Source organism: Anopheles funestus, chromosome 2RL (assembly GCF_943734845.2).
Source record: "Anopheles funestus chromosome 2RL, idAnoFuneDA-416_04, whole genome shotgun sequence".
Classification (NCBI taxonomy): domain Eukaryota; kingdom Metazoa; phylum Arthropoda; class Insecta; order Diptera; family Culicidae; genus Anopheles; species Anopheles funestus.
In genome coordinates, this window is record NC_064598.1 from 6235227 (window position 1) to 6254365 (window position 19139).

Genomic DNA, 19139 nt, shown 5'->3' on the forward strand with positions numbered 1-19139 from the left:
CAACCTTTTGCCAGAGATCACCTAACGGAACATGTAGATCGTAAGCATCTTCCCTTTTAATCGTTCCTTTATCGAACAAAGCTAATCCAAAACTGTCCACCAACGGTCGCTCTATCACCATCCCATTAGCATACCGCTGCGAACAGCCCTTAACGGTATAGTGAGTACGGGTCAATGAACCTGCCTGTTTCTTTCTTTCTTTTGTTAAATTTTCGAACAGTCACTATTAACTTGGTGCATCTTCCCTTCCCTTACCCAAATTGGGACGATTCTAGGTGGAATTCCACTTACCACTTCACACACACACACAAACCGATCAGTCGATTAAAATACATTAATGTCTTTTCTCTCTTCAAATTTACGCCCTTGCGTATGGCCTAAAGCACATTACCACTACGCAGAAGATTGGTCGACCGATGGTGGGGGGTCCCAGTCGAAGGAATGCCAAAAGCAATTAGCAACCATCGCTGTATCATTTTTCTTCTCACCCTTACGTCGCTCCCCGGCCGAATCGATTGAGATAAAGGGGTGAAAAGAAAGAAGGGTTACTTTCTTCTTTTCTACAGCGATGGAGCGGTTGGTAATTTCCTACCGAATAGAGGCCACGGATGGAGATAGCTCATCGAAAAACAATACAATCGATCGTCGCTGTCGTCTGGCTGCTGTGAGGTTGCATTTATGGCTTATAAACTCTGTGTGTGTGTGTGTATGTATGCATTGTTGTTGTTGTGGACTTTTTTTCTTCTTCGTGGCCACAACGATGCCATTTTTCCATAAAAATCCTATACTCTCCTTCCCACTTACCTCCCTGTTTCGCTCATAGAGCCCTTTGCGCACTTGCATTTCTTCCGTCTTTTGCGGAACGGTTCGAAAGTGAAACGCTCACATTCGCTAGCGAAAGAGAGTGAAACTTTCCCCCCGAAACAACAGCAGTGCAACAACAAAAAAGGTGTAATAAAGGGAGAAGTCCTCCCACATCATACCACGTCTGTTCGCGTTCGCGGAAGACGACGCTTGTCGTCTGACGAATGGTATCGTCGCATAAAACACGGCTGCACGTCACGTCAGGTGATGCAGGTTGCTGCACGAGATTGCTTTCGCATGCAGCACAACAAGCGCAATTCGATTGTTCTTTCTAGTGGGGACCATGTTTACCACGTCTCCGGATCAACGTGGCACAGCGTGGCGAACAAAAACGAAAGACTTCGGCAAGTGAGAAAGCGGCAAGCGACGAACCTTATTTTTTGTACGCTAGTTGCCACACACAAGTGCATAGAAAGGTAGATTGCATGGGGAACCATCGCTTTGGTACACTAATATTTAGCTTCCAACAACTACCAGGGTAAGCGACCGGCCGGCGTCGTCGTCCGAACGTGGATGATAAATGAATGTCAGCTTGAAGTGGACGCTTTGCGTGTACCGGCTTTTTTCCCCGTACTGTCCAAGCGAATTGAACCTGTTTCGAGGACGTTCCGAGTGTCTCGGGCAAACAGCAGAATATACCCGATAGTAATAATGGCGGCATGATGTGGTTTGGGGTGGGTTTTACACCAAGCAGCTGCAAGATGATGTTGTGGATTTGCTGCTCGAGAGGGGGAAAATGATGACCTCAAATGTTGGTGAAGATTTTTGGGCACTCGTTTTCAAGGCAAACCCCTATTCAAAAGAAAGTTGGTCAACGGTGCAGGGAGATTCTCGCTCAATCTCGAGAGGAAGATACATTACGGTTTGCTATTCCGGATGAAATGTTACCTAATGATAAGCAATGAAATATAAGATGATCACATTTATCACAACAATTTAATGGAGAGATAATGGAATTTTCGTTTAGATTATATTGCACTTTAAGAGCCAGCTTTAGAGTTTAGAAATGAACGAGAATGAATACAATGATGCATGTTGATTGCTTCATTTCACAAACTATTTAGTCATTTCTCTTGTTTTCTGTGCCTTCGCTAAAGGCTCTTAGACTAATCGTACCTTTTCTAATTTTATTGAAACAATCTCAACTTCATCCTTTGTACCCAACACACGACAAATTGCATGTGGAACGAACATACATTGCCGTTTTACCGCAGAGCGAATCAATTTCTATCAGTCAAAAAACGGTCTGACCTTATTCCTCACGATACAGTTACCGATTGTGATACGATCGTGCCGTCATCACTGCTTTCCGGTTACATCAGAACGAGCTTCTTTGCCTGTGTGCCTGACGCGTGAAGACTTTTACAAACTCCTGATCCGTATCAGTGCAACCGTACATGCTGGTTTGGCCGGGCTTTTTTTTTTGTTTCTTCTCCTCTTTTCTTCGACTGTTTCCACCATTGAAAGCGTCGTGTAACATCATCCATCACGAATTAAACTAACCTCACCTCACAACCCATTGCCTACTGGTCAGCTATCATTGTCTTCTACGCCACGAAAATGGAACTGAAATTAAAGTTAACAATACACAAAAAAACGACGATACTAATTTCTTACTCTTCGAGTAACGAAGGGCCCACCAGTAGTGGAGCGAATCAAATTGGACACGCGTATGTAAGTGATGTAAAAGCAACGGGTGCTTTACTTACAGAACACCCTTAATAATAAGAGACACCTACTGACTGGCATCACATCGTCCAGTTCCGGTTCCGCGTTCATCAAGAAATTGCTAATTGTTTGGGGTTCGGGCTTTAAGCTTCTAGTTCTTCACATGTCGTAGTCGAGGAGCTGAAGTATATAGTGATTTGAATTTATTTAATTGCTTCAACATCATCCTCCGTTACGTTTCTTCACACCGTTGGTTTAATAAGCCCAGCGATAGATAAGTTACACTAAAATTAAATCAATTCTTTCTCCAAAACGCTTCCTACAGGATGAAGACTTTCTCTCTGTTGTGGGAAGCTCATTTGTAACTTGTGACAAATACGAATGACTTGTCCGGTAGGAAGCGACGAACCCCGAAAACCAAAAAAGCACTACTATTCAAAACCCCCCCGGTGGTAAAGTGTAGCAAATATACAAATGTCACGAAAGCGATAAAAAACATCGCCATAGTACCAGAAGAAAAACTTTCTTTCACTTTCAACACATGTTGACCGCGAGGCTGACATATGTGCCCCATCATGTAGTGTGTTTATTTGCATAGGACAAGTGGTTATGTTACAGACGTTGAGTTTGTTTTTATACTTCAGCGGCACCGTACAGTCCACACTTCGAAAGTTCGATCCCATAAAATCTTCTTTCAGATGAAGCAAGACTGCTGCAAAGCATGGCCTCTGCCTGGCCAGTTGTGATCAACTCGACCGGTCACTCAACTTTCCCTACGCAATCCGTCGTCTTCGTCGTCGGCATGCGTCCGCCAACCCTTGGGAATGAAATATTCAAAAAAAAAAAAAAAACGCGAACGATGTGAAGGCGGCAAACCCGGCCCAACCCAAGGGAACCGGTTCGCGGGAATAAATCTCGCCAGCTTTTAGACACGATACGGTCCAAAAATAAATCGATTTCCCCTTTTTTCCCTCGGGCAGGGGTATGCAAAGTGAGGCTCGCTCAGTATGAATGCACCGTGTGCGAATGCTCTTCCACTGACCGGAGGTGAAAGATTTCTCCCATAACTTACACCGAAAACATCGCACGAAGCATGAAGTAAGAACTTAAGGAAAACCGTTCGCCCAGGTGATCGTACTGTAAAGGGCTTCCTAAGTGTCTTTTTGTAGTTTGATGATAATGTTTATCTTCAGAGCAAGAACACAAATTCCTTTCAACAACACAAATTCCACAGCCTAAGTGAACGATCATGCAATTAAACGTTTATCAGCTGTCGTGTTTTATTCCTTCATCCCTTGCGAGATGCATCAAAAAGGTTCTAAGAGCGTTCCTATCCCATCAAAGTATCCCCGAGTGCCAAAACTCTCCCACAGCTTCCACAAAGAACGTTTCAAACTCTTTAGGCCAATTTTGATTGGTTGCTCATTCCGCTCGGAATGAGCTGCTAATGCTGCTTACAGTTACATTCGTGTTCTTCACTTGGAAGCTTTAAATCCCATTGAGTAATGATGCTTAAACGTACTTTCAAAGAACCGTAGGCTAGGAGAAAGGCAGAATTAGAATAAAGACATAACAAGACCGGTAGAAGTTGAAGAGAGAAGAACTCGGTGCGGAGGAGGGTTAAAGCTGAAGAAGTGTTTTTTTTCATGCAAAATAAAAACTCTCACAATTAGTTGAAACGTTAGCTTGATCGCTAGCAATTGAATGTTGCGTGTAAAACATAGAAAGACTTAAATGAAGGGACAGAAGAGGAACCTTTTTTGTGATTAAATTGTTATAGATTCTTGTGTTTTGTTATGAAAATTTAGCAAGTTATTGGTTGATAAACTTGATTAAAACAATTTCTGGATACTACTTAGTACACTAAACTTACTTGGTACGTTATTCAATAAAAAATCCTTTCGAAAGCAACGTAATATTTTCCTGAGGTAAACATTTTTCAAACATGATACCTATTTTTAATCAACTGTACATTAAACTTTCACGTTAAGTATTTGACAATATCCCTTGATTGTACGAAAACCACACAGTTTGTTTGCAGTAGTAAAACGTGCACACACAATCGCACCACACGATCATGATCACACACCACCGGAGCGGAGCGAGAATAGTATGTGCTGGAGCAAAATCGACCAAACCAAAAGACGCCACCGCACGGGAAAAGGTCAATGGCACACAGCCACACCCGCAACCCGCAACGTGCGAGCGAATCTTACGACGGGCATAAAGACGGCCACCGCGAAGACGTTCACGTGAGCCCGCGAACATCATGCAACATCGCTCGGTCCCGCGTGCTGCTCGGCTGTTCTTTGAGGCGGCGGTTTGCAACCGCCCGAAACAACCCAAGGTTACGAGTAAGCTGCTATTAAGTGAGATGGGTGGGCGTACGTAGGAACTTACGGCCGATCGAAAGAGCACACCTCTGTTCGATGGATCTGTGTGTGTGTGAGAGTAGTATCGGAGGGATGTTTGAGTTAGGCATAAACTCCATAAAGAGAATCCGTACTTCTGTTTTTTTTGAGTGCCAGAACTATCGCTCGTTTCGAACTTGAACCTGACACGCTGTTCTAGCGTCCCAGCATCCCAGGCGCCTGTGGCTCGATACAATGCAAACGCATGTCATATCCCCGTCGAGGTTCAAGCTCGACAGTGGCCATGGCCACGCGGTTTATTTTTGCGGGGCTGTGGTTTGACAATTTTGACAGCTGTCGGACCCATTGCTGTGCTGTGTAAGATGCCGTAAAAGGGGAGACGAGAAATTCAAACTGCACATTCAAATACAGCATACAACGATCGACAAGCACTGTTGGGCTAGGAAGACGCTAGATGAGACGCTTCGTTTTTTTTTTCACTTGAGCTTTGTAAATGTTATTATTATTTCAACCCGTTCTTATCGCCACCAGGAAAGTTCAGCGACTTTTCCCCCCATGGAGCATCAACTCCGTTCCCTCCCGCTATGGATTTTGTCCATAGATTTTCCAAACGTTTTGCGCTACGTTTCCGTCGCGCCTTACGCAAGCAGACGGTTGGTACACGTTCTGATGGCCGTTTCGTTCCATCCACTTCGCTACGGCTTGCAGCTATGTGTTTGTGTCGAAGCGATCTTTGCTGGAAGTGTTGGAAGTGTTGGCACGAGTTGTTTGTTCGGGAAAATGGGGGAGCTTTTCCTTGCCATTTCTGCTCGGTCGTCGGTTTGCAATTGTCAGTGTGTGAGGCAAAGACAAGCCGTTAGAGCCAAACGTGGTGCGACAAGCGAAATAGGATGGGGTTCTACCTGCCAGAAAGAACTGACGCACAAAGAGTGCATCTATTTATGGCAAGCGAGACGGGCGTTGGTTTTTTGTAAGGAGAACGAAGCGATCGTTTTCCTTCGAGTGAATTTCTACACCATTCTTTTGCATTGTAGAATGGGAGAAATGTTTGCAAAAACGATTAATTTAAAAAGAAAAACAAAAACTAACTAAGTTCTTTTACCTTTTGCTATAAAATGTGACTGTTTGCCATAAACATCAAAATGTCCATTAGCGGCTAAACACATCCGCCAACCTATGACTGGTTACTAAACTCTTCTTAACCTCAACTCCCAGATCTTGGTGGTGTAAACGACTCTTGGTTTCTCTACCGGACGTATGGATTTGTTCGTTCCATGTGACGCTCCAGGTGTTTACAGTTACGTTTGGCTAGCTAACGTCCATAGCGTGCTCGTACAGAGAAGAACGATCGTGGGCTAAAACGAGATTGTGTAGAATGCTTCACGTAAGACAAGAACAACGGTCAAGCGTATGTCGATGACTCACGCAAAAAATTCTTCCTTTCAGTTAGACGTGAAATTCTGAGTACATGCTGCAACCAGTCGTCGATCGTCCAACTTCTTTGGTAGTATGGCGCCACGGTGACACGTCAAACGTCAGCTTGTTTCTGTGTTTCGCACAAGTAAGCCACCCCACAGCTGGCGTGATTCCGAAAAAAAGAACCAACCATCTGGAGCAGAAGGAAATTATTTAGACGTCGGCTCATTCGTGCTAATGCACAGTGTCTCTCCAGTCTTTGCAGCTTGCTTGCTCAACCCTGGAACAAACAACCGGTAATTTACTGGAAATCACACGGCCGTTTGGCCGACTTGCCGACGTGCTCTCGTTTGGTTTTCCCTTCTTAAGGTCCAGTTGGTTTTGCTTCGTATCGCTCCCGTACTGCCCGTAAGCATCGAAGCACGATTCGAAACGTCCCGCGCACACTCATGACGGCACTGTTTTAGTTCTTTTGCTTGAGCTCGTACCTAATTTGTCTTGTTTCGTCGCTGGAGGATCATTCCGTCAAAACGGTTGTCTCTTTCCGTTCGGTACGATTGAGACAACAAACCCAAAACCCAAACAAGAAGAAGCCGCTCCAAATGAGAAGACTTTTACTTTAATGGGTTCCTGCTTTTGCCCCCAATTCGATGCTCATGCCGACCAACTGTTCGGCCCATACCGCTACCGGTGTTCCTCGTTGTGTCATGATAGAAATTCCTTCCTTTCTAGCAAACAAAAGCAAAACAACAACAAATGTATATATACGCGGCAATCGAAATATGTATCCATCATCCTATAAACTTAGCAAAATGATCATGAAAGTTTCGAGCAGAGAAAGGAAGGAAGACAAAGAAAAGAGTAAAACATTCATGACCGATGGGCATTAGGGTTTCACTCATTAAATGAAGTTTTGCTATTTGATGTTTGCTCTTTTTTTTGTCTTCCAAAGTCTGAAAACGATCCGAACCCTCAAATGGACCCGTAGTATATCGGACCATGGGTTTTTGCATTGCAGCGTAAAGAAGCTTTTTTTATAGCAGTCCGGTTTGAACGGTGAATGCCAAGGCACTGCAAGATAAATTGCGTGGGAATGTAAATGCCAACGTTGAGCAGAAGAAACACAATGGTTAGTATCGAAGCAAGCGATAGGATTTATTCGCTGTTGTTGTTTGTTGCCTATCGTCGATGATAAACGATCGTACGCGAAGTAGGTTAAATAGCTTGTGATAGGCAGAAGTGCATACGAGAAGTACCGTTGGTTAAGTAAAAGATGCAGAATGTTTTTCTTACCAATATACCTTCTGAAGTTAAAAAGCCGGATTGAAGGATTGAAATTGTGTTGGTCTCGCTAGCGTTAAAGACACACTAATTAATGACACCTTTTTTTAACCCAAATTGTACCAGTTTTTGATCAAATTCCAAAGCAAATCGATTGCAAACTGAAGGAAAAGTGAAACAGGTGGCAACAATGACATGACATAAGGCATCATTTCGTATCGAATTGAAGGCAATTGAACCGCTCTCGAACCAACGCACAACACTGCACCCGATGCACTAAAACACTTCTTAAGGTCATAAAAGTTACCCGAGCGGAACGGCCGCAGTAGAAGGTGGGTGGGTGTGGGTGTGTAGCTCTTTCAAGCTAAAAATCTACAACAACTAAAAAAAAAGTTGCTAAACGACTTCATATAAACTGTAAGCTTACTAAGCTTATACTAGCAATGACAGCATTTTGACAGCATCGGTAGAAGCTGCAAGCTGCTGTTGATTAGCCAGTTACCACAGAGCCTCAATCAGTTTTGTCTTGTACCGGTAACGAGGGAGGTAAAAGCATTTAGATTATCAAACCTAACGGTGATATCACTGCCGCTCAGCACGTTGCATAATGCAGCCTTTTGCACCGTGTTCGTGCATCGTTGGGCAGCGCGCCTTGCTGCGGGAGGTCTGGTGCGTGGAGTGGAGTCGAAAAACCAGCTGCTTCGGTACAAGATGTTTGGTCCGAAAAACTGGACGTGCAGTAGAGTGCCTGCATTCCTTTAGACCGAGTGCTGAAACTGGTATGCTCAGTTTCGCGTTTGTCATGGTGGCAGTAACGTCGCACACCGGTAAAGATGCCATTTTGTGAAGGAGTAGTTTCAAGTGCAAGTTGCAACATTTCCACTACTCCAGCGCATCTTACCGTGCCAACGCATCACATTTGCGTTACACGCTGTTGCATGTTCACTTTGACATTTCTCCACTGGTTTCTACCTTAGTACAGCAGCCGTACGGACAACCACCACCGGTTGATTGATGAAGCAATTCGATTTGTGCCGCATTCCGTTCAAATGTTCCAACGGTAGAATGAATATGTTTTTGCAAACTGCTAACATGCAAAATCGAATTTTTTTCACACTTATTTAAGAATTAAAGCATAAAATGAACCGTTTATGAGGTCGTGTTTAATTCTTCTTTAGGCCCTCTTGGGTAAATAATTGAAGGCAATTTTTAAAGCTTCAAGACACAATATTATGTGCCATATTTTCTACCAGATATTGTCAAAGCTCGTCACATTTATTTATCGTCAGAAATATGTTTCCGCTGAATATCCGCGTCTAGGCAAAAAAAAACACAAAGCACTTCCTTGATTCCTCCGGAAATGTCATTTATTTCATTCCCATCCTTCAAGGACCTCATCACGACGTAGCAAACTCAGAACCATACTGCATTGAAATATGCTTCAGCTCGTCAGGTTCGTTTTTTTCTCCTAATTTCCACCTCATCTCTCACTTCCCACTTCCTCCTACACGAGCAGGAAGCTCATTAGCATTCTTGTGAATTCCACCTTCTCAGGAACGCTTGTGCACAAAACAATCGCACAATACGCACCTTCGCCACCATCATCATCGTCGTGTTTTTGTCTGGTGCGTTGGTGCATTATAAATTTGTTTGCTTTTGGTTAGTAACCTTAATTGCAGTGGTAGAGACCCAACCGTATTTGGGGGCAGGCTTGCAATGGTGCGCTAAATTATTCACAGCCGCGATGAAATTTAATTGAAAATAAACAAAACTGGCCGTAAAATGGGGCGCGCAAATGGACCCACTGTCGGGTTATTAAATAAAGAATAGGTTGAGATTGAAGTATAAGTAAAAAATGACCAATCAACAAATCATTTACTTATCCTCGTTTCAAGGCGGACGGCTTAATGAATCGCGACCGGGATAGTAAACCGATCCCGGTTTTAAATATTTGTTTGACATTTAAACTCTGAGGTGTGTTCGCAATACTTTTATGCTTCATCGGAAAATGTTACGCCCAATAGGTTCTTTGTCCAACGATCGGGGGTGTGGTTGATAGAATTTTTATTGAATTGAGCGTATTGAGAATGAAAGCATTTCACGCACAAAAAAGAACAAACCGCAACACAATCCTATTTCAGCGATTTTAGAATGGAAAGCTTGTCTGAATAGAGCAGAAGAGTTATAATAAGCCGGTGGAGGTGGAAAAACATGAAAAGCTTACAGACATACATACACAAACCCCATGATGCAGGAAGTTGGTTGATAGAAAGACCTTGCCTTTGTTGGACCTGCTGCTGTTGCTGCAAGTGCATTCCGGGTTGTATTATATTCGGGTGGGCTATTGTTTACCAAACAGACCAAGGTTAAAGGTGGCTTAGAATTTAATTTATAGCCCTTTGTGTCTCACACTAAGCTCTTGATCACATGCAAGGTGGCATTTGAAAATGAATTTTATAGGATGGAAGATTTAACATATGCTCACGCTCTTAGGTTGAAGGTTATTAAGGTCGGTTATTAACATAACATCGAACAAAGTTATTCAGTTCTGTAATTAGATCCTAATTTTATTGAAGAAAGCTTTCGACTGCTTCAATTTTCATACCAGAAAGCTTTCATTTTTACCTTACAGTGAAACACAGTGAATCATAAAATTTGAAAATCACAACACATTAACACCCTACCCTTTCCAGAAGCGATGGAAAGCGTTTGAGTGATATCATTAGGGTCGTACTTTGTCGCCTCTTGTTGTTCACTGCATTTACCGCTCCATTGCTACTCTAAAGCTACTCAAGCGAGTAGTAACTACGCACGCTACTTGTCAAATATCTTTATTTAAGCTAATTACCTTCAAAGTAAGTGCTCGGAAGGTGTGTCTACTGGTGTATTATCATTCTCACCCACAAAACCCTGGGTGGCGTATGGTGTGTGTCTGTATGTGACCCGACACATACCTTCACGTGAACGCTTTTCTTCTCCCACGAACTTTCCCTTTATGACGCTTGTCTGGTGGTGGTGTTGGGTGTTTCCCATGCTCCAGATTTGTCACCACTCTCACTCTCGTTCTCATCTCATCGCCAACACGGATTATGATGCACTACCACCCCAAAAAGGTCGGTGCGTGGTGATCGCACTTTATTACTCATCCACCAAAGCCGAGGGTGTTTAACTGATTGGGATCGGTTTGAGTTTTATTGCCATTTTGAGATTGTTCAACAGCTTAGGTTGGGTAGGTTTTGGAAGGTTTCATCTCATCCATACATTCATTAACTTCAGTATCGCTTTCCACCCGCAGCCTCGTCGGTAACGTTTCTTTTACACCTAGAGCCATTGTTTCTAAATGCAATTTTGGTGCCCAATGACTCTCACCGTTTTTTGCGGTGGTGGTAGGAGGAGGAAGTGGAGCCGACCGAACACACGGGTCGGTACGCGAATTGATTAGAAGGTTCGCAGGGTGGATGAATTGCCCTTCCGAAAGCAAAACGAACAAAAAGAAAAGCTGGGCGTCTGAAAACACGAACCGCCCGGGCGGTTCGTCGCTTGGCCGCACGTTGAAGTCTTTCGTTTCGTAGCATGCATTTAGCTCGAACTTGATGCGCTTGAGAGACGCTACTTTACATCGTGACGGTATTTTTTTCACCCCCCTGTTTTTTGGGGTCAAGATTCACTCCGATCAGAATGGTGGGTCCGGTCACGGACAATCGGACGATTGACGATTCGTTACGGAAGAAAAGTCTAAAGCGGGTCGGACCGCCTCTGTCGGGCAGGAAGTTGCCTCATTGTGCCGCGAATGCAGGCCGATTCCGTTGCATGTGACAGTAGACCAGGACAGACCCTTTCGAGCGTAGGTCGAGAGTGGTACAAATTGAAATGGTGCCACGAAAAAAAAAACCTTATTACTCGGTGCCACACTCATTTCCGGCGCGGAGTTTCGCACTTCTTAGAAGCCACGATTAAGTCGTTGAAGATTATGCAAGGGAGTAACGATGGACCGTTTCGGATTTTGTCTCGGTATGACGGCCAGCAAATGTGCGTGTACGTGTCGGAGCCATCGAATCGGACGAAAAAACGGACGTTACGACGTATCTGTGGCTAATTTGCTTCCTTCTGTTGTGTTAATTTTTTCTCGCCTTTCCACTTGATTTCCATACCGCAACCGGTACGGGACGGAAGAGTGTCATTCGGTTTTATTATGACACCCTCAGTGAGACGACTTACATGCTTAATGCCACATTTGGTTAGTGCTTCCTTCCATTCAAAGTGTTTTACTTACGTCCCGGCCAGTGATAAAAGGCCTTTTATGAGCGAATGTTAGTCGAACACACACCGACCACCGTCACCGGCGTTCGTTCCGCACATTATTCAATGATGATGTAATTTAAATACCGAACCTGGTTATCGCATTACTCCAGCAGCACCCTTGTGCTTGTTGATTTTCAACACGTTCAAACTGTTGCCAGATTATCTAGCTGGGGTATTTTTTCTTGTGAAGTACATGATTGTAGACACACAAACCAAAAAAAAATACGCTTCAAGATCCAGGCCAATCAAATCACGTCTACTTCGGGGTGTGGTGGAAAATCTCGGTGTTAGTAGGTCAGGCTGGATTTTAAAATAATCAACACCTCTTCTCAGTAGTACCGCGCTGCTAACGAGCGGTTTTGTGCTACGTTCGTTTCCGAACTCAACGAACAAAAAAAGAAGATGTAATGATTGCTGCACCGCAAACAACAGAATTTCAACCTTCCGATCATCGGCACACCAATTGGGATGCGATCTTCCAACGGAAAGCCGGCAAACAAGCCGAGGAAATGAAGCCGGCCGGTCCGTTAGATGGCCAACGACTCATCTTCTTCACCAAAAAGCAGCTGATCTTGCAGGCAGTGCTACAATCGGCCAGTGCCCTTCTCACTACAACCATACGGTACACGGGAAAAAGGGCTTCACCATCACTCTGCTTCGAAAGGAAGTAGCTCCCCAAAGCTAGCTTGCCACGAGCTAGGAATTTCAGCGTTAAACGCAAGAAAAAGATCTCTTTTTTCTTTATTTATATTCCAGTTTAAAAAAAAAGCTTCCCCGTTAAAGGCACAGTAAACGGCTTCGATGGGTGATCGATCGATCGTACAGAAAAGCTCTTGATGCGATCGGCTGACATCGGTTGGTGGAAAAATTAGTTTCTGTGCGGGAAATTCGATACAATCGGAAAGGAAAAATATTCCGTTGGATGTTCGTGATTCGTGTCGGGCGTTTTGCCCAGCTCGCTTGACCTCACACCACGGTCCAGGTGAGCTGACTGGAGGAAAGCGATATTGGCCCGTAAGAAAGCTCGATGAACTTGAACGTTTTCAAGGGTTATGGTTTGAATGGCTAATGAATTGCTAATGAAGCGTTTGACTGGTTCCATAGAGCATGGTTAGATTGTTTTGTATTTAATCATACCTTTATGAAGCTGTTGCCCGAAATAAGTTATTCACAAGGAAATTATTTAACAATGATTTATTTAATTTAAGGAGCGGGAATTTCCGCAGATGAAAATAAATAATAAAAAGCATTATATAAAGGCATCCTATCGTTAAATTGTGGTTTGTTTTGGAAGGTTTTCAAGTTGCATTCTATGTGGCAACTTTTCCATTTTCCTCGTATCATCATGTATGTGTTAGTGTTTTTTTAGAGTGAATTATATTAGCAAAAGGCAATTTATTTTTCAACATGTGTTTTTTTTTGACGAAACAGCCGATCCCAAATGTGATGCTTTAAACTCGATTCGCTTTCAAAATAAGCAATCCAACCATAATTAATATACTTTCCATACCGTGTTTGCCTTAACCTTCAATCAACCTTTTTCCTACTTATCAACCCTCCGTTTCCCACCTTCTGCAGCCATCCAACACGATAACCAATCCAACCAACAACCGGCCAAACTTTCATCCCATCAAAAATCCATCAATTTCGCTCATGATCTACTCACCGAACGAAACCGACAGGCCCGTCAACGCCCAGTTTCTTTTTTTTTGTTTCGCTTCCTTTCTTTACATGCCCAATCATAACAACCTCAATTGGCACCACAACATATCGTCTTGGGGCTTTTGAAACATTGCCGCACGAGCAGATTTGCCCTCGAGGGGCGACAAATTTAGCTCCGCACCAGAATGACACCGCAAACCGCCAAGTTCAATGCCCAGTGCCGAGGGGTGCGAATGTGATGGTTTTGCATTGGAAATAATAAAGCAAGAAGAGAAAGAAAAAAAACGGTGAAGAATGAAATGGTGTAGAGAAGAAATATTTGTGATGAAAGTTTTCGAAATAAACAAAATCGAACGCACACCGGGAACGGACACATCCGGGCTTTGGAATGTGTGTAACACTTTCACTAGATCCACATGGTCAGTGAATGAGGAAACGGTGTGCAGAGCCCATTTTGCCTAAAGGATTCGCGACATTAAGGTGTTTCGATCGCTTTCAGCAGATTTTAGTCGCGCGAAAGTGATATTTTTAATATAATAAAACGATATAGATATACGAACTTGAGACTTCGCTTTTATTAATTAAAAAAGAGCGAAGATAAATCTCATTTCTTTCTGTTGCAAAACAAAACCCTAAGCATACTTTACCTTTCCAATAAAGTGCTGGTAAATAGAAACTCACCAAAGGCGGACGAACTGAGCAAGCAAATAACGATGGCCCGATGGCTCGTTAGAAGCAGACCGTTCCCGAACGCATAATGCTTTCTGGACAAAAGAAAGACGGTGCAAAATGCAGCCAGCCACAGTCCATCCCGCGGTTTGCAAATGCAACCCCTTTTTGTGCGAAAAAGGAAAACTGGGTGATCGGGAACGATCCCGTACCCAGGGCCATTGTAGCGTCCTGGTGCCACCGGAGGAAGAAACGATGAGGAAAACTGACTACCCCGGGGGAATAGAGGAGCAGCAGGAAATAGAAGAGGATAGCAGCAAACACAGCAAACAATCATCATAAACCGGTATGGTGGAAAACCGGTGAGATGGCCCGTTCCCGGTGTACGGATTTACAATTAGCGTTAGTTGTGCAGGACGGTACGAAGATCGGGCCACGACGGGAGTTGAACGAGGCATGGAAGCAGCACAAAAAGTGTGTTACGCTCAAGCAATGTACACGGCGAACGTGTTAGGTTGTTGCGAGATGTTTGCTCGTCGTTTATCAACCCCGAAACCGGACCAGCGTATGTAGCCGTCTGGAACTGGGACGGATCGGTGATGGTTGTCTCGATCACTTTTGACAAATGTTTGAAATTTGCCCGATAGATGCTTACAAGGTAGTTGCTGTCGTGTTACAAAAACATTCTGAAAAAGGTTTAACATTTTAAAATGAAATTTGTTTAACAAAAATTCAACTTGTAAACATGTTGAAAGAAGTATTATTATTATAATTCTAATAGTTAGTATTTGATTCATAGTTGTAGAAGAATATAAAATAGTTAGACAGGAAAATAGTTCTTTTTCTTTAAAAATTGAAAGATTGTCTTAAGTATCTCAACATTGTTAAACCTGTTGCATATATTCAGGCGTTAATGAAATCTATTGTAATGAGAGTTTTTGAATAATTTAAACATCTGGAACTCTCAACGAATAGGACATCTTTACACATTCTTCTGGCTCCTTCAATGTTCGAGAGGTTTTTAACGAAATGCGGACATTCCAACAAAATACACCCTCACCCATCAACAGACGACCGATCGAACGTCATTCGCACGTTTTATGACGCTTGCCTATCTTCTAGCTTTAGCATCATCATCATCATCATCAGCAGCAGCAGTAAAAGCGGCACAGACGAGTGGTAAAACAATAGACACACTTTCCCACCTAATTACCTTCTCTCCATCTCCTTTCCCCATCACCACCTTCCCCCGTTCCTACTCAATACTCACCACGATTGATCGTGAAAGTGAGGGGTTATAAGTGAGTGGATTTCAAATAAGCAAAAACAAAAGCACAACCTCATCCCCACATGGAGTCTCCCTCTCCCTCTCTCTCTCTCTCTGTCTAAAATCGAAAGCAGCTTAGAATTTGCAGCTCTTTTGCAAAGGGGATGCAAAAATGCAAACGAATGTAATTAACGGATCAGGGCGAAGTGTTCTGGGCCGAAGGAAGTGAAGAACATATTGGACAATCATCACCTACTCACAGTACTCGATACGGACATTCACGAGGGTGCATTTCGCAGTGAGTTCCTTCCTGGTGTGCTTTGTTCGGTGAGTGGTTAAAGGCGAATGATGCAGCCCGACCTACGATGCAAATGAGTCATGTGGAAATGAAGCAAAAAGAAGGCCCTTTAAAATCTTCTAACGGAAGATGTCTTCCATCGTTGAAGCTTCGCTGTACTTCACACTTTTCTTCTTCGCCAGCCCGGTTCTGCCGGTTCGCAACGTGCTAGAGTCCACTTGACTGAGCTAACGGATTTTTCGTCCAGATTGGTCCACACGCTGCGCTAACTGTACGTGATAAGGCGTGTAAATTGTGGCATTTCCGTGGTGCCACGAGGGAAGGATGCAACATGCGAACGCATCCCCACAGTGCGCCACACTGCGAGGGCACGCAATGGTATAATTTCTTCATCCAAACTGTGCCGCGTGTATGATAACGGATGCATCCAAACCGGCTGCCAGCATCATCTTGCGTGGTGAGTTGGCTTTTGGGTACGTGATGGACACCAGGGTCACCCGTTGCTGGATGCGTCAGTGTTTTGCTGCTGCTGGTCGATGGGAAAGCACAGACGTTTAGTCAGCTCGCAATCAGATGTCGGAAATGCAATGGGAGCAACAGTCATCGTTGCGTGCATTTATTTGACAGTTTAGATACACGGGGCTCAGCTCAACTGTGGGGATCATTGTGCAGGTGCGAGATCATTGTGTGTTTGAGTCATTTTATTTATTCTGTAGGACAAATCATGACAACCGCATTCACAAGCATATAAACGCAACCTTCATAAATATGTTGTAAAATTTGTTTAGCATTGCTACTAAATCTTTTGATGAATTACATCTTTCAACCAAGTAGAAAAGATGGCGTCCAAATCACCTGGTGAAAGTTGATCGACGACTAACGTTCATTCGCGAAGAAAGTAATGCTGTAAGGTGGTTTTTATGATACTGTACAGATCAAATAAACGATAAGCAAAGAAGAACAAACACTTCTTAAAAACAACAAAAAGCAACAATTTTCTTGTTTTGCTTTCTTCCTTGATCTATTGTTTCTTTACTAACTGCAGCTTGCAAGTTCAGCAGACCCCGACAATTTCATGCATGTTGGGTTGGAATTTTCAAACCCGTGCATATGTTCCTTCCTACTGTCAGATAATATCTAGTCACTACGCCCAACACCATCATGTCCATTGTCGAACGTCCAGACATGGGCTGACAGATAGATCAGCTACTGATTGAAGCATAACCACCGTGGGCCAGCTCACGAAATGCATCGTCAAATGCATCCAGCAGCAACGCGAAGGAACGGAACGGATGAAACTGTTTCAGTTCACTTTCAAACCATCTATGCGCGAAGCAAAAGCGATACTTCGCGCGATACGTCACAAACGGTACACCGACAGAGGTCCAGATTGCGCAACATGCCGTACGGTTTTGTGGCACGTGAGGGACGGGTCCGTTTCCAGCTGGTAGAGCTCTGTCTCATTTCATAACTCCCAACGCGGTCGGCGGGTTATGATTTATTGATAAGCGATTGATGAAATAAAAGCGCAATCGGTATAAAAAAACACCCCGAACTCTAAACGCTAAAGCGCTCACAAAACTAAGGATAAATAAAGTTAGATTGCTACCGACCACCTAAAGAAATGTCGTGATGAAATCAACCGAAAGGAATGTCCATCGACTCCGTACGGTCTAATGGATCGGGGTGCTTTTAATATTGACTGTGGCAGGCACAACTTGACATCGGAACCCTCTCGGAATGAATGGCCGGAAGGGTGTTGAATCATTAAAAGCGAAGGGAACTTACCGGCATGGTTCCAAATGGCATGCCGCGATGGGTGGAACACTCTTGAGATCTGATGCCGGAACCGGAGATGAAGCCCTCATTACAATCGCTGATGGAGGCCGAATCTGTCCCTGGGAAAAAAAGTTTGATAATCACACTGTTAGATTTGATACGACACATTCTTAGCTCTGTAGGTGCTCTATAGACAGACTTACCTTCGCCATGATGACTTCATTACACTTCATATTGGAATTGGAATTTTAAAATTAAACTTAACGTTCAACAGTATCTAACATTGTCTCCCCTAATCTTCAACTCTTGCTCGTTTCTTAGATTCACCGGTCCTGCATGTTATGGAACTGCGCAAAATGAGTACGGCCAAGCAGCAGCAGCTTCAACAGCGCGAAGATCGTCGGTACTCGATGCCACACGGTATGCACGGTACGCTACCACCCGGAGCAACGGATGATCTTCACGCATGGTCCATTTATCGGTAAGCAATTTCGGCAGAATCCATTCCTTTGCGAATGAGGCGTGGAAAACGGAACGAAAATCGATTCTGTGCCAAATTCTAGGCCAATAATTAAGCATCAGCCGTTCATAATTGAATCATACGGACAATCTGGTACATAAAAATCTGTTTCACTAGTGCAAACATATTGAGTAATTATAGTCGAACTAGAACACTGCACAATAGAACGGTAAATATTTGAATTATTTTGGGAAGGTCGCTTTTGATCATCTGAATGGAGCCTATGTTATGAGGACAGGCAGCAAAATCGTATCTTTCGTATAGTAAAATCTGGGTTTAGTTCCTGGTGGTGAAGAAAGAAAATATTGATTTGCCTCCGGCGTGTACGATCGCTAATCGAGCGGGAAAACTGATCACGATACTAACGCACACCTTCATCACCGTTCGGATCGAATCGAATTGCGCAAATCGGAGCACAAAAACTCGCTTCACCACCGAATGCGCCATGATGCTACAGTTTTCCTATCTAGCAGGCTGGGAAAATGGTAGTGTTAGGTGTGGTACGCACCGCAAAGAAGTCAAGCCTAATCGATTCGTGAGCGGTTAGATTGACCTGGTTTCCTACGATCTCGCTTGTTTCACTGCAAGATCGAACCGTTCCTCATCACGCCAGGCATCGCTCAACCCTTCAATATGGCTGCTGGCGTATGATTTTGGGGGAAAAGTAAGGGCGGAGATTGTCCTACGGTTGAAAATGATCGTTTCTACTGCAGCTTATGATTTTGTTTTTTGAATCATCTTTCGCAACGTAACGCAACTTCGATCGAATGGCGAATGGAATGGTGTAGTTCTGTTACTCATATAGGGAATGGAGACCGTAACGGGCCATAGATTGTCACCCGTTTTAAAGTTAGATCGATTGCTCTAGTCTCACGGTACTTATGGGTAGGTCGGTTGTTTTAGTCGCTGCTCCAACCCAAAACCCAGGTGACTTAACCTTGAATTACTACGCCTTTAGCGTTACGTCGCAACACACAACCAACGTCAACGCTTGAAGTTTAATTTGACCTGTGAAAGCGAAAACTTGCGTCGCGAATCTGG

At 43.7% G+C, this 19139-nt stretch overlaps 1 protein-coding gene across 3 annotated transcripts in view; it reads left to right on the forward strand.

The window, feature by feature from the left end:
* Positions 1 to 19139, forward strand: part of LOC125765524 (ATP-binding cassette sub-family G member 8) — a 29912-nt gene that overhangs the window by 6940 nt on the left and 3833 nt on the right. For all 3 annotated transcript variants that reach the window (XM_049430761.1, XM_049430762.1, XM_049430763.1), the window contains exon 3: positions 17900 to 18059. In XM_049430761.1, the coding sequence (XP_049286718.1) occupies positions 17920 to 18059 (140 nt within the window). In that variant the 5' untranslated portion in view covers positions 17900 to 17919. The remainder of the gene's footprint in view (positions 1 to 17899; positions 18060 to 19139) is intronic.